Source organism: Phoenix dactylifera, chromosome 13 (genome assembly GCF_051530095.1).
Source record: "Phoenix dactylifera cultivar Ajwa chromosome 13, Ajwa_hap1_PhDact_Kaust_v1.1, whole genome shotgun sequence".
Lineage (NCBI taxonomy): Eukaryota > Viridiplantae > Streptophyta > Magnoliopsida > Arecales > Arecaceae > Phoenix > Phoenix dactylifera.
This window is the reverse complement of record NC_143202.1, coordinates 25486192-25501214: the sequence shown is the minus strand read 5'-3', so window position 1 is coordinate 25501214 and position 15023 is coordinate 25486192. Positions and strand designations below refer to the sequence as shown.

The 15023-nt window shown below is 38.7% G+C and overlaps 2 protein-coding genes across 2 annotated transcripts; one reads left to right on the top strand and one right to left on the bottom strand.

Annotated features, from left to right (window-relative positions):
- Window positions 1-63: 63 nt before the first annotated feature.
- Window positions 64-5881, top strand: LOC103711095 (putative polygalacturonase). Its single transcript, XM_008797098.5, has 5 exons — window positions 64-556; window positions 1029-1149; window positions 2450-2624; window positions 2717-2787; window positions 3192-5881. Exons 1-5 carry the CDS (start codon window positions 104-106, stop codon window positions 3824-3826), a joined length of 1455 nt encoding a protein of 484 aa, XP_008795320.4. The 5' UTR covers window positions 64-103; the 3' UTR covers window positions 3827-5881.
- A 1438-nt stretch (window positions 5882-7319) lies between these two features.
- LOC103711034 (carboxyvinyl-carboxyphosphonate phosphorylmutase, chloroplastic-like) lies at window positions 7320-14707 on the bottom strand. Its single transcript, XM_008797003.5, has 7 exons — window positions 14342-14707; window positions 14132-14205; window positions 10047-10129; window positions 9935-9959; window positions 9759-9778; window positions 9299-9454; window positions 7320-7851 (listed from the first exon to the last, which is right to left on the bottom strand). Exons 1-7 carry the CDS (start codon window positions 14632-14634, stop codon window positions 7492-7494), a joined length of 1011 nt encoding a protein of 336 aa, XP_008795225.2. The 5' UTR covers window positions 14635-14707; the 3' UTR covers window positions 7320-7491.
- Window positions 14708-15023: the final 316 nt, after the last annotated feature.

Sequence of the window (15023 nt, the reverse complement as noted above, 5' to 3'; positions counted from 1 at the left end):
CCATGGAGTACTAAATTTACTCCGCGGATTACCATAATCCCGTGAGCTATCTTATTATATTAGTGCTATTCCAGAGGCTGGCTCCTGACGTGGGAAATGAGACATGGAACTCCCGCAGAAGCCATGGCTCGCTTGCAAGGCATGGTGGTGGGGTGGTCTGAGGCGGCCTTCATGTGCCATCCTCCTCGGAACCATGGCCCTTTTGGGCCTTTCATGGCTCCAGACCACCCCTTCCCGGGTGGCGGTGGTGCCGGCGATAACACCGCCGGCCCCTGATGATGTCGGTGCCGGGCCGGTGAGAAGCTGCTCCAGCTTCTACCGGCCCGGCCGGTCAAGAGGGGTGGTCTTTTCTATAGAAAGATTTGGCGGGGTGGGAGACGGCAAGGCTTCAAACACCGAGGCGTTTCGGAGGGCTATGGATCATCTCAGGAAGTTTGGAGACAAGGGTGGGTCTCAACTCAATGTTCCAAAGGGGAGATGGGTCACCGGAAGCTTTAATCTCACCAGCAACTTCACTTTGTTTTTGGAGAAGGGAGCAGTTATCTTGGGGTCACAGGTATTCTCATGGAGTCCTATATATTGAATATTAAGTAATAAAGCTGTTCTTGATTTTTATTGGACCAATAGTATAATTTAGCTTGAGGTTTTGATTACTAGAACAGGGGGGGTTATAGTTTGTAGGCAATGAAAGGGACTATGATGAGGCCGGAAATTAGTTTATATTTTCGTTTTGTTCTTTTGATATAAAACGAGAGTGGTTATTGAAAGCTTTGATGTTATTGCTAGTGAGAAACTGTCATGGTTTTCTGAATTATACCTTTGGATTGGAAACAATAAAAGATGATGCCGCACAAAATATAGTAATTTTAAGAAACTTTATTGTGAAAAATTGAGATAATCTTGGAGCCCTGTTTTTCTAAATTCGTGATAATCTATATCGATTTATAAAGCAATTCTCATTTATACTTTTCTTATTTTTTATCCATCTTCTTGATATAAGGAAATGGAATTTGGATTGCTCTGTTTAGGATCCCAAGGAGTGGCCTGTTATAGAGGCCTTGCCGTCGTATGGACGTGGGAGGGAGAGATCGGGAGGGCGCCATATCAGCCTCATCCATGGGGATGGACTCACTGATGTTGTTATTACCGGTACACCTACTTCTGCCATGTATGAATTTTCCTCTCTGCTATGAAGCTGTGATTCTATTTGACTCACTTCCAATGCTTCACCATGGTTTACCATGAGTAGTTGTCTCTTCTCTAAAGCAAAGTATTAAGGTACCATCAACAATACCAACTTCAGATAATTGGATCGAATCCTAGCGTAGTCGCAATTAAGGTTGTTTGCGTCGGACTTGTAGTAAGATGGCTGGCCTCTTGTTGCATGAGGACATAAATTTACTAAGGATTCAATCACATATACAGGGCACATGCAATGATTCTACTAGTAGATGAATTTAGTTTGGATACCTAAGAAGGAAAATTTGAAAACTATCATAGAATATGTGAGAATATAGAAGAAAAAAAAAATTGTACTGATAGAGGATATGTAAGACCATGTTGGAGTTGCTCCAAAGGGCATAGTGCTTGTTGAATTAGATAAGGGTTACACTATAGTTAGTGGATGTGCAAGCTCTGAGTTGGTATATATAGCCCATTCCCCACTTCCACATGATTCATGTTAATAGTCCCCATTCTCAACTTGGCTTCTTTCTCTCACCTTGTCTAGTTAATCACAGCCTTCAAAGGTGCTAAACCAAATTGATGCACTGGTATGTCATAGCAGTGAACTACTACTTTTGCAAAGACATCAATGGTGCACATCCAATAGCCATTGCAGACAGGATGATAACATGGAAGAGACTCACCAGCCTATGCTTTTCAAATATTCCCGACAAACTTTACAAGTGATGTACAGAACTTATATATCTCAAGATAAAAGAACTTTCTTCGAGACAGACAAACAATTATGGTTCTTTTTCTCCCTCAGATGCATCCCGAACTTTAACCCATAAACCAATTACCTGGTGTCATGAATTTTCACAAACTGCCACTGACAGTAATATGCACTTTGTCAGACAACCACCTATCTTCATTTGCAAAACTGTTGCCCAAAATTAGGAGATTGACACAATGTTGAAGACATGAATTCATGAAAAATAATTCAAAGATTATGTAGGTACTAATTAGCTTATCCTTCATTAGATAATTTCATCGTATATAGTCACCACACATCTGATCTTCATCTAAGGAATCCTAGATGAGTACATTCACTTATGTCCATTTGTTTTTCTTTTTGCTCTTTGAAATATGCTGATGTACTGTGTAAAGTCTTTCTTTCACAGCGTCCTCCTCGTATTTTTCTTTTTTTCCCTTATTTTTTTGTTTCTTAGTTCCTTGTAGATGTTCTTTATTATTATAAATACTGAAAGCTACCCTTGGTTTACAGGACAGAATGGGAGCATCGATGGGCAAGGAAGGATGTGGTGGGATATGTGGTGGAATAGAACACTGGAACGCACTAGGGGCCATCTCCTTGAATTGGTTAATTCAAACAACATTTTAATCTCCAACCTCACCTTCCTCAATTCTCCTTTTTGGACAATTCATCCAGTTTACTGCAGGTAAAATCTTCCCGAACTTAAGCTTTCATGGTCGCTTCAGATTACTTCTCCATTATCCTCTAAACTAACAGACAGCTTTTATGTCCCCTCAGTGATGTGGTAATAAAAAATTTAACAGTTTTGGCACCTCTTCATTCTCCAAACACTGACGGGATCGATCCAGGTAGGTTAATTTTTTCTGTATTAATCTTACTCAGTTGGTTCATTTAAACAAAATTTCAACAGATTCTAGGAATGATCTTTTACCAGATAGTCTGGAATTGTTGTTCTAAAACTATATTTCCTCAAGCTTTTGCATACAACAGTTTACCGTTTCCATAATTATAGCAACATATTAACTTCAGAGTTGTTTTTGGATATATAAGAAGGCAAATTATGACCTCAAATCCATTAGAATGTTGAAATGGAAAATGGCGCTTTTACTAGAATTTTCAATGTCCACGATATTTTCCTTTTTCTGGCTATATGCTTTATCAAATAAAAGCATTGAAACATAAAAATAACCTCAACTTTTAGTTCAAAATTTCTACCAAATCCAATTGCTAATTCTTCTAGCATATATTTCAGACTCGAGTACAAATGTGTGTATCGAAGACTGTTACATCGAGAGTGGGGATGATCTAGTTGCTGTAAAGAGTGGATGGGATCAGTATGGTATTTCCATGGCTCGTCCTAGCTCAAACATTGTTATCAGAAGGGTTTCAGGCACCACTCCCACCTGCTCAGGTGTCGGAATTGGAAGCGAAATGTCTGGTGGGATATCCAATGTGGTGGTGGAAGATCTGCATGTCTGGGATTCTGCTGCTGCAGTTCGAGTGAAGACGGATATGGGCAGAGGGGGATATGTTAGCAACATTACAATAACTAATGTGAAAATGGAGAGGGTTAAAATACCTATAAGATTCAGCAGGGGTTCCAACGACCACCCTGATGAGGGCTGGGACAGAAAGGCACTTCCTAGAATCAATGGTGTTTACATCAGCAATGTTTTTGGTCTCAGCATAGAGAAAGCACCAGTTTTAGAGGGCATCAAGGGTGCAAAGTTTGAAGGTCTCTGTTTGAGAAATGTTAGTTTGGGTGGTTTAGGCCCTGAGGCTAAATGGCGTTGTGAATTTGTTGCTGGAGAAGCCTATGATGTGTCCCCAGTACCATGCCTCCAGCTTAGGAGCAATGGATCTAAATCTTGGTGCAAGCACACCTAAGTCTCAAATTGCCTATGAATGTGACCATCCTCACATCAGCTTTTGGAAGAGTAATAGCCTGAATTTTATCATTTTTTGTACTTTTCTTTTCTTTTGATAGGTAAAGTCGGATACACACAAATTCTAATGTACAAAGAAATTTTCAGAAAAGAGTAGTGTCTATCAATTTTCAATAGCAAGGAAGCTCATAAGTTCTATGCAATTCCTTCATACAATGAAACCGAAATACTGTTCTAGGTATCTTGTCTGCTTGTTCTACTACAGAGAAGCCTCTTCTCAATGTCATTATTTTTTCATTTATACCTCTGTAATCATTTCCCTAAATGCTCTGTTATTTTTTCTGAAACAGTATACTATCATTTTATCCATTTGGCCCGGATATATTTTTGATGATATACATACATATATACATATATCCAACTTGAAATCTGGTCAACTGGATTCTGCTCTCTCCGGATATATATAGTATGTGAGGATCCGTGCGGCCATGTGTTTAGTTCTGCATCGGTTATTCGCCGGAAAGATCTTGGATACTTCTAATACCATGAAAACCATAAAATAACTTCTGGCTAGTCTTTTTAGATGAAGTTTTGGATTGTTACAAATGGTATCAGAGCGAACCTGGTCTATAGCTTATATGGACTATAGGACACTATGGCAAGGGCTCATTGAGGCTGACTTTATGATTAGATTTGAATGGATTTGGACTTTAGCCTGACGAAGATGCTAGAGCATAAACGGAGGGAGTATGTGAGAATCCGTGTGGGTGTGTATTTAGTCCCACATTAGTTATTTACCAGAGAGATCTTGGATACTTATATAGGACTAAGAAATTCAAAACAATAACTTTCAACTAGTCTTTTTGGATGAAGTTCTGAGTTGTTACATAGCAAACAATAAGAACAAATACACCGAAACAATTTCGAAAAGGCATATGAGGCATATACCTTTCTCACTGTTTGCGTCATGTTTTTGCTTCTTTTTTTATTTCCCTTTTTTTTTGAGAAAGTTTTTGCTTCTCTTATTGTTTTCTATACTCCTTTCTTAGCCAAAGGACATAATAATGGCCACCTGAACACGTTACATACTTTCTCTTAGATACTGAAATTTGGTCAGGTGTCTGTTGTCGAAAGCTGCATCTTAAAATGGATATTGGCTTGGAACATCCATAGACTTGGACCTGTATTTGGCTTGGAATAACTCTATGATGCATACTAGAAGATATACTGCTATTAAGTATACTATCACACATTATTTCTTGCTTCATGTTTCTAAAACTTTGTTTCTCATTGTGGTGATTGTGTATGTAACATCAGATGCAAGACATGCAGATGTATTTCGGGATGCTACAATTAGCTAGCTAATTACCAGGACAGCTTATGCAACTCTGGTCATGTACTTCAAATTTGATTCTGTTTTTGGTGCAAAAAAGAAGCACTAAAATACAATCAGGGGAGAGGGAGAGAGAGAGCGCAAAGATTGATGGAAATAAAAGTTGGTTCGGTGGACTAGTTGAACAAAGGAAGATTGACTTCACTGTGCGAGTTTAACTCTATTGATTTACAAGCAAGAACACAGGAGGCTCTCTAATTGCCGATGGTCATAAAGGGAAGAAAATCTTCAGTAAAGGTCATTATAGGTTTACTTCAGCATGATGAAAGCCTTCGCTACGACTTAGAATATCCAAACATTATAATACAATTAAACATTTTTAGCGATAACAGTGAATACTTTGGCAAATTCTGTCAACAGAGTAACATTGTCTTCATAGAAAATCCTATTATTACATAAGTATTCATCAATTTTCTCGGTTGTTTTTCATTGGCTCATGCAAAAAATTTTGCATGCACACATGCATTGACATACAACTAAGGCATGCATTGTATATGTTGAAATGAATAGTTGCAAGAAAAGAAAACCTTAGTAATGAACATTAAAGATAACATCTCTAAAACCAATATTTCTCCAAAAATAAAAAGTAAATTCAATTTATTAGATACTTAAGATTAAATATTATGTTTATAAATTCGTATTATTGATCCCATCGCTTTGCTATGCCCAAGATCCAATTAGGGGATTAGCATTTTGCAATAATCTTGATCAGAAATTGGCTACCAACGTATTTCATCTTTTTTTCATTTCATCTATAAGTATAAGCTTATCTTTGCCGAATAAGATCAAAGAAGAATTGACAAACTTGTTCAGTTATTTCTTACTAATAATATTAAATTATTGATTAAACTCTACCGATCCATTATGGATTTCTGAAAAGATATAGAACCAATGTAACTAATCATTCTCTGCATTTATTTTATCCTATCTCTCTAATCTTAGAGTAGAAAGAAAACAATATAAGCAGCAGCAGCAACAATGTACCTTGTTGGCTTTGCTTTTCTCAAGATACTCCTCGATGATGCCGGCAATTAACTGACGAGGCGGTGGCTGCTGTGGTGAAGAGAGCGGCAGCCAGGCCAAGAAGTGCAGGCCTTCTTCCTTCAATTCCTCTTCCTTCTTTTGGTTCTGCTGCCCAATTATGGGCAAGAAGACAATCGACGTGGTCGATGCTATAGGTATGAGCTTCAAGCTGGATTCTGGTGCTCCTGAGCGCATAGTACCAAGCCAAGGCACCGGAGTTCATGGCAGCCATTTATTCTTATTGGAAGGAAAAGGAAACCCACTTGCATGAAGAGATGTGGGTGTTCTTGGCTATGAATGGGCTGGGAAAGAATGGTGGTGAGAGAAAGAACGGGTGCTGGGATTTTTTTTGTTTTTTTTGTGGAAGCGGTCAGGTGGGGTGGGATATAGCACAATTTTTATAAAAAAAAAAAAAATCGAGTACACGAAAAAAGTCAGACATATGCAGCCTTAACCTCGCGCATAAAGGGATTCTACCATGTTTTTAAACTCTGACATCTAATGGAGTAGCATTTTCATTGGGCAAAGCCCTCACAGCATGATTAAAAAAAATAAATCTCAAAATGCCTATTTTCAATCTCTCTTAGCTTAATAAGAAATCTGCCAAACAGTTCCCAAGCCCATATATCCATGGCCATATAATTTTAAAAAGCAGTAATCTTTTGGTAGCTGAAAAGAGAAAAAGCAAACAGCCTGAATAAATCACATCCATCCACAGGATATTTGTCATGCAGCCATGCTTGATGATACTTGATCTGGAACTCATCATTATACTTCTGGTACCCAAGTGCCTCCTGTACAGGGGTTTCTATGCACCATTACTCCCGTCATATTCATAGTTCAAATTCATCAGAAAGAGAAACCACACAGCTCCTGTCACAATTGATGATAAAACAAAAATAATTGAACCCATGCACTAATGCACAGATCTTGGATTTATTCTGAACCCTCTTGCATTAGGATTACCTCCATGGCTGTCTGTTATATTCCCCAAAGAAATTCTATGGTATCATCTAAAATAATACCAGAATTCTAACTAACATAGAAAGAGTATCATGCTAATTTATCTTCAAGAATATGAATAAACTCCTCACGTGCCTTAGTAATAGAGAAAATAAGAACAAACTTCTTTTCAAAAATTTGATCAGTGGATTGGAGATGGTGACTGCCAAAGCTTTTAGATCAAAATCTAATGAACAGCATATGAAGCATTCCTGTTCCGCAAAAATTCCGGACATTGTTACAGTTCTTCAGACTTCAACAGAACTTTTGAGTTTAGAATATCGAGATTCAAGTTCAAACCAGGATTCCAATCCAATCAACTTGTTGAACTCCTCAAATGTAGCAAGCTTGTAGAGCTGATCTCTGGTGGTACCTGCCTCCTTCAAAACCTTGAGAATGTCAATCAATGCGCGCGCAGATGCATAGAGAGTTGTAAGAGGATGCACAATGAGATGGAAACCCATTGCTTTGAGTTCCTGTGGCGTGTGCAAGGGTGTAACTCCACCTTCAAGCATGTTGCAGACCCTGTAACCTTCTGTCCTCCTACCAATTTCCCTGAGCTCATCATCATCCCTTGGTGCCTCTACAAAGCAGGCATCTGCTCCTGCCTGCATAAGGTAAAAATACCACTTTTTAAGTCATCAAAAGTTTCTCTACAATATAGAATCAATTCATCCACATCTGGGAGCTCCTAGGCTCTTTAGCTTAGCCTAAATGAGATAAACTTAATTATATAGATGTTGCATTAAAAAAAATAAGATATCACTGCAACCGCGTCTTAATATAATTATGAGAAACAGTTGTAGTAAGTCATCAAATCATGATGGTCCATACTTTGTGTCACAAGGTCGACACTAGCAGAATTTCTACAGTCTGTCTTATTTGAGGGCTTACCGACATCAGATCCCTACAAAAGTCCATTAATATATGTTGTAATCCAAAGAAGGGTGGAGATTGTTAAACTATCCCATGAGTTACAATAAAACCATGGGAAGGTATTTCTATCATCTGAGTGCTGCGGAAACACTAGGAATTTAAAAAGAGTAAAATGAATGTCAGGCTATATAAAAAAACTTTTGACAATACCATTAAAGCATATGAACAAAATTGGCATTGGACATATGGTAACCGGAATATAAAAGGTTAAAGATCAGTCCCTTTCGTACCAAGGTATGCTGCATACTGTACCGTACCATACCGGTTCGGTATCCGGTACCGTACCGATACTCGATATGCCAAAAAAATTCCATACCGTACCATATTGATACTATACTAGTATGGCACTGGTACGGGGTCCGGTACCAAGACGGCAGACCATATTTTGTACACCATAAAATATTAACAGATACCCAACCATAGAGTTCATTTCTTGAGGAGATCACAGATTCTGTTAGTAGAGAACAAAGTGACACACACTATAAGTCTAATAGAACGCAGAATAGTTTTTCATTTGCATTTCCCATGGTAATATTAAAGGGGGCATATCAAGCATAAGTTATCTCAGTATAAATCCATTTTTAATTGGATAAATAATAAGAATATCATAGCGTAGCAAATATAAGCAGAAACATGCACAGCAGAAAAATGGTTGGAACAGAAAATTGCAGATTGTACTTGAAAACGTTTAGTTTAAGAAATTACTTCTTGGAGAGGTTTATATAGATAGACATTGTTTGAGAATAGCCAAATTGTTAGAGAAGTTTGGTTTGTTAAAAAAAATTGAATTTATACTCTCTGTCAATGTCCAAAACATTATCATGCAATTGTTAAAAAATATATCTACATGAATAAGAATGTTAGAGATACTTGTTTGTTGTACAGGTGTCAATACTCATTGCAACTCTTCCAGCTTTATCTCTCATATCATGATATTTTTCCTAGCTCATTATGCAGACAGGCATGCACTCTTTAAAGGAAAAAATAAATGCCATATATATTGGTAAAAGCATATGCCAATACAAGAGTATAAAGTTAGGTAGCAATTTTGGGTATTGACAAAAATTCCAAATAAACTGCTAATAAAAATGCAAATAGTTAGAATTTTTAATAGAATACCTCCATGTAGAGGTTAGCTCGTGAAATTGCATCAGACAAGCCCGACTTAGCAGAGGTTGCACGAGCATCAGTTCGAGCAACAAGAAAAAAGTCACTATCGCCAATAACATCTCTTGCAGATGCTATTTTTGCTGCATGTTCCTCTGCCGATATCACCTACAATTAGGAATTGACAAATAGCCATATTTAAGGGTCAATTGTCAAAGCAGAAAACATTTTATAAAGATAATATTCACTTAAGGCACAAGCACACATAAATTTTGTCTATGTAGAGAAAATGGAAATGCATGTAATTTCTACCAAGTAAAACGTTTGCATGCATGCATAGATAAACATCAGTGAGTAAATTTTTGTACAGATTATCAGAACCAGTCTTTGATATACAAATAAGATTTTGTTTGTAACATCTAAGAGAAGTTGCAGGGAGAGAAGAATTTAATATCACCCATAATAAAATTACCTGTTTGCCTCGCATATGTCCTTGTCACCCACATACCAGACGAACAATAACAATTGTTAGAATCATTGCAAGAATAATGTCAAAATATAACTGAAAAAAGACAATGTGCTGCATATATCAGACAATAACATAGAATAAAACAAAAGTAAAAGAGGAAGGGAAGATGGTTCTCTCACCACATCTCTTTGGCCATGCTTGATCCTGGAACAAATGTGAAAATTTGAGAAGTGATACTAAAAGGTGCCGACATAGTAAACCTATAATTTTTAGTATAGTGGTTGTTCATACCTCAAGAAAGCAACCAGCAGCACCGGCTGCAATTAGATCTTTAACAGTCCTTTGAACATTGAGAGCATTGCCACCTCCCGTATCTAGAATATTTTTAACAAAGAAAATATCTCAGATGCACCTTACAAGATGTAACAACACAGTCAAATAAGCAATGAAATTGATTGAAAGGAGACAATGTTTAGTAGCTAGAGAGCGGCAATGCTTGTTCTAGAAATAAGAGTTCAAGATAGAAAAGAATGGAAAAAGTGAAAAATTTCTGTAGAAATATGTCTCAGGAAACTACACTGACAGATGCAAACAATCAAACTTCCCCATAAGTTCACAATTATACCAACTTTTTTGGACCATAAAATTCTGGCTTCTGATAAATGTTGTCTTGAACAGAATTCAGTAGCTCCATTTGGTTCATATTAATTTTATGTTGCATTGAATCCTGGTCTATTATTAACTTGCACATTGAAACCAAAAGAATGAATAGCTGGCTTGGGTCTCATTTGTGATCTATCCAAAAACAACATAAAATATTTTGAAAGTTGGAATTGTAATGCATGATAAGCTAGAGCCTTACGACAAGTAACAGGTAGATAGTTTGACTACTCCGTAATTGGTAGTCCTTCCAAAATTAAATGGATTTTGTATATTAATTATGTCTTTGTTCTCATTGGAGGTTGAATTTGAGCTATGAGAGTACCAATTCATTTGATGATGAGCAATAAAAAAATTGGGTTATTTGTGGAAATGAATTTAGGTCAGCAACAAACTGGATCCTGCAAATGATAATAGAATGTTATCGTTCTTAAAGGATCTTCATAACCAGAGAACCAATTGAACCATTTGTACTTCCTCTAAAACACAAACCTTTTTCATAGTTTCAAATGAAATAACATTTGAACCATGATTCTGATTGTCACAAGCAAGAAGCAAAACTTCTGTAAAATATTTGAGCTTCTTTTATCTAATTCCTTCATGAAAACCAGAGGTTATTAATGATGAGTTTGTTAGTCCTTAAGAAGTCAAGAACCAACAAACAAGTAATTTTCCAATCTTAATTTTTAACAAACATTATCAGAGGCATAACTTTGCCAAAGTTTGTAGTAACATCAGGCATTATCTCATTATCATTATCCAATCTTATTATTAAATTGTAGGAAACATGAAATTTTAGCAAATACTCTAACGTCATCGCTATTGTTATATGAATGTGTTTCTTTTGTACCTAACTAGTGGTTTGTCAAATTAAAACACTTAAAAGCATACACTTGATCATACAGGAACATCTGACAATTAAAATAGAACTTAAAAGCGCTAGAATGGGTGAAAAATGTTAAGGTGCAAGATATGATTGCCAAAAACTATGATTTTCATCATAGCTCATATTATAATTAGTAGATATGTCTTTTCAATAAATCTTCTTTTTGCTTTGCACAAAAATCCAAAAAACAATTTCATAAGCAACAAGATACAACTGACAAGCTCAAGCCACAAGATGATGGAGTCATCAGTCCATGATTTTCTTTTCCTTCTTAGGCAATGATCAGAATTTAAGGCACATCTGTATTGGAGTATTCTTTTATATATTTCTTTTACATGTTATAAGCTTTTTTGAAGTAATTTTTTGGCATAATGTTTGCTGAAGTTGGGACATAACTTTGACCAAAAAGGGTAATATCACAATTATGTAAGGTCATCCAACATGAATTGATGAATTGTTAATTTGACAAGTTAATTGATTTCCTAGTAACATGATTTAACTGAACAAAGGTTTCATCCAGCTCCAGCCTGAATAAGAACTATAAAGAATCCATTTAGGTTGCTATACGATGTTTTCTTAATGAAACAATAGGTTGAACAGGTTCTCTTTAAATTTAAAGCAAAGTCAAAAAAAGAAACCAGTAAGAAAGGGAGGGGTTTGGAACAAAAGTCCTTTCAATAATTTTTTATCAATTAGAGTAATTAGAAAGAGAACTCTTTGGCGGAAAGTGAACCTCACCAAATCCACTGTCTACTTCAGCCCCAAGATCAAGCCTCAACTCAAATCCAGCATAAAGCAGATATTGAGGGTGGGTGAGCAGGATGGGGTCCGGCGATACCTGAGAAAACCTGTCCCTAGCAGACGGCCTCGGAGGACTGATTGCAACAGTATGGAGCATAGCATCCGACAGAGATTAGAGGGGTGGTAGGCTAAGGCACTGTCGATGATGGGCAGAGCCATCTTGCTAAGAGTTGTCTTAAGTTCGATGCCAGTCTGCTTGATGATCGACACCCTCATGCCTCAAGCCCTGCTGATGAGACTAAAGCAGATATTCAAGACCTTCCTTTGGGGAAGGAAGGAAGGCAGAGGCGGTGTGCACCTGATTGCCTGAGATATTGTCTGCCAGCCAATGCATAGTGGGGGTCTGGGTATCCAGTCACTTCAGATGAGGAGGCCCTAGCTGCTAGACATGTGGCGAGGTTCTTACTTGAACCGGATGGCTTGTGGTGCACCAAGATGAGGGCCAGATATGCGACATGTTCCACAGTATCTGATTTCCAAGTGACTCGGCACAGCTCCCTCATATGGCGAGACATGTGTGCTCGTGCTCTGCTGGTGCTGGCTAGCATTAGATGGTCAGTTGGTGATAGGCGATTGATTGAAGTCATGGATGATGCCTTGGTGTTCGATCAGTCGTTGCATACCTGGCCCACCTTGGTCGATGTTGAGTACCAAGGGGCTCAAGGTATGCAACTTGTTCATGCTTGGGGAAAGGAGATGGGATGTTGCGACTATCCAACGCATCTTTGGGGACCAGTTGGCTGAGAGAGTTCTGGCCTTGCCAATTCCTTTGGAGATACTCTGGATAGAAGGGTCTGAAAGACATCGTGCAAATCAAGGGTGAAGGCCAGTGACCTTTGTGATCTTTATAAGGTGGAGCCCACATAGAGAATGAGCGGTGGCTAGATTTGGAAGCTCCGTGTTCACCCCCGAGTTGCCTTGTTCTTCTAGAAGGTGGCATGAGAATGCCTACCAACCAGGGGCATATTGCATGGTAGAGGGCTGAGTCTTCTATCGGCTTGCGACAGATGTCTAGAGGAAGAGACGGTAGTACTGCTCGGGGTCAGGCAGACCTAGATGTTGGCTGACACCAGGCTCAATTTAGCTGCCACCTAGTCGCTAACAATAAAATGAGTAGACGACTTTTGTTGTTGATTGGAGGTTTTGGCAATCCACGACCCCCATCACTGCCTTCCTGGATTACTTGGAAGGAACTATAAGGACTTCTGCTTTGGGACCGTGGGGGGTGAGGGCTGCTTACCTTGCCTACCATATCTAGCCAGACAAAAATGTTCCGGTCTTCGAGAATAGGAGACAACACCCAAGGCCGGTGGTCGATAAAGCCTTACTTCAGGTGGCCTGGTTCTCTCAGTCGTCTTTTGTTGGAGATGCCATGATTGCGAGGGACATCTAGGACTCCTGTTCAGCTCTTGCAGCAACCCAGGCGGTATTTATCCGATGGGAGCCCTCACCCTCGAGCTTTCTCAAGGTTAATTTTGATGGCAATGTATCTGCAGATGATTGCAGAGTTAGAGCCGGATTTATGACCAGAGGTTCAGACTTTAGATTGCTTAACTAGGCTAGGCTCACCCTGAGAGCGGATCACATTCAGATTGAAGGCAACTCTACTGTGGTGATTCAGTGGATCCAAAGATGTCATGTGGGCACCCACTGCTACAGGACATTCTTAGGCTAACTAGAGATTGTAGTGCTTGCTTCTCATGTCTACAGAGAGACGAACGGCGAACTGGGTTGCCTCTTTCTTTTCTCAACATTCGGGTGGCACTCTTTGGCGCAACTATGAAACCATACCTCCTTTAAATTCTCTTTTGCTTTCTAATCTTATGGGATGTATTCATATTAGACATGCATGATCTCTCTGACTTACCAATATATATATATATATATATATATATATATATTCCTTGATATTTTTGCATATTTACTAAAATCTTCTACTACGAAATAGCCAGAATTTTTTTATAACTAAATTACGAATGTGCCATTTAGAGAGCAAAAACCCTAGTGGAAGTGATCGACGTTATCGAACCGGCATCAACGATAATGGGGATGAGCGGCGCCGCCGCGCACACAAATCGTGCCGTCTCCGCCATCTCCGGCGCCCTGAATCACCAGAAAGCAATACAAGAAACCTTTTTTTCTTGAGAAATCAATAAAATAATCAGGAATTCACTTTTCTTGAAAAAAAAGAAAATAAAAATAAAGAAAGAGAGAACAAAGGAGGGGAAGAGGGAGAGACGTGAGGAGGCCGAAGTCCGGCTTGCCGAGGAGGGAGGCAGAGACGGCGTAACCGGAGATGAAGCCGACGCTGAAGCCCGACTTTTGGACGATGGCCGCCGATAGGGCGTCGTAGCAGCCCGGCATCAGCACCACCCCCTCCTCCTCGATCAGCCGGTGGATGCGCGTCCTCCCCACCGCCTTCACGACGGCGGTCCTCCGCCGGAGAGATCCCGGCGGGCAATGCGCCCTGCCGGTAGGAGAGGCGGCGGAGGAGGGCGGCCTCATCGCGATCGCCAGCGCCGTCGCCGACATTTCCGACTGTAGACTGTGGAGTGACTTGGGGGAAGAGGAGCGGGGAAGCGATAGGGGTTTAGTTTTATTGGGTTAATTAAGATTAAAAGAGTTCAGTTATTAAATAGGGGTTGTTTTACATGCATACCCTTTTAAATATCGAATTTTTCATAATTACATTTTCAAAATTTATATTTACATATATATCCTCATAAAACTCTATTATTATACAAATACCAATAATATAACGATTGTTCTGTTAAAAAAAATCATATTTATATTAATTAAAAATAAACTAAAATTTTAAAATTATGCTATTGTTTTTGTTTTCTTCTCCTGTTATCGGGATCGCGATCTATTTGCATGTCTACCTATTAAAAGTATTTTAATTATTTTAATTTGAAACCGTT

Coding starts and splice junctions, on each gene's coding strand:
- LOC103711095 (XM_008797098.5), top strand. CDS start 104: ATGGAACTCCCGCAGAAGCCATGGCTCGCTTGCAAGGCATGGTGGTGG. Junction 557..1,028: donor CAGTTATCTTGGGGTCACAG/GTATTCTCATGG, acceptor TGCTCTGTTTAG/GATCCCAAGGAGTGGCCTGT. Junction 2,788..3,191: donor CACTGACGGGATCGATCCAG/GTAGGTTAATTT, acceptor CATATATTTCAG/ACTCGAGTACAAATGTGTGT.
- LOC103711034 (XM_008797003.5), bottom strand. CDS start 14,634: ATGTCGGCGACGGCGCTGGCGATCGCGATGAGGCCGCCCTCCTCCGCC. Junction 10,130..14,131: donor CCCCATTATCGTTGATGCCG/GTTCGATAACGT, acceptor AAAATATTCTAG/ATACGGGAGGTGGCAATGCT. Junction 9,455..9,758: donor GACATATGCGAGGCAAACAG/GTAATTTTATTA, acceptor TCCTAATTGTAG/GTGATATCGGCAGAGGAACA.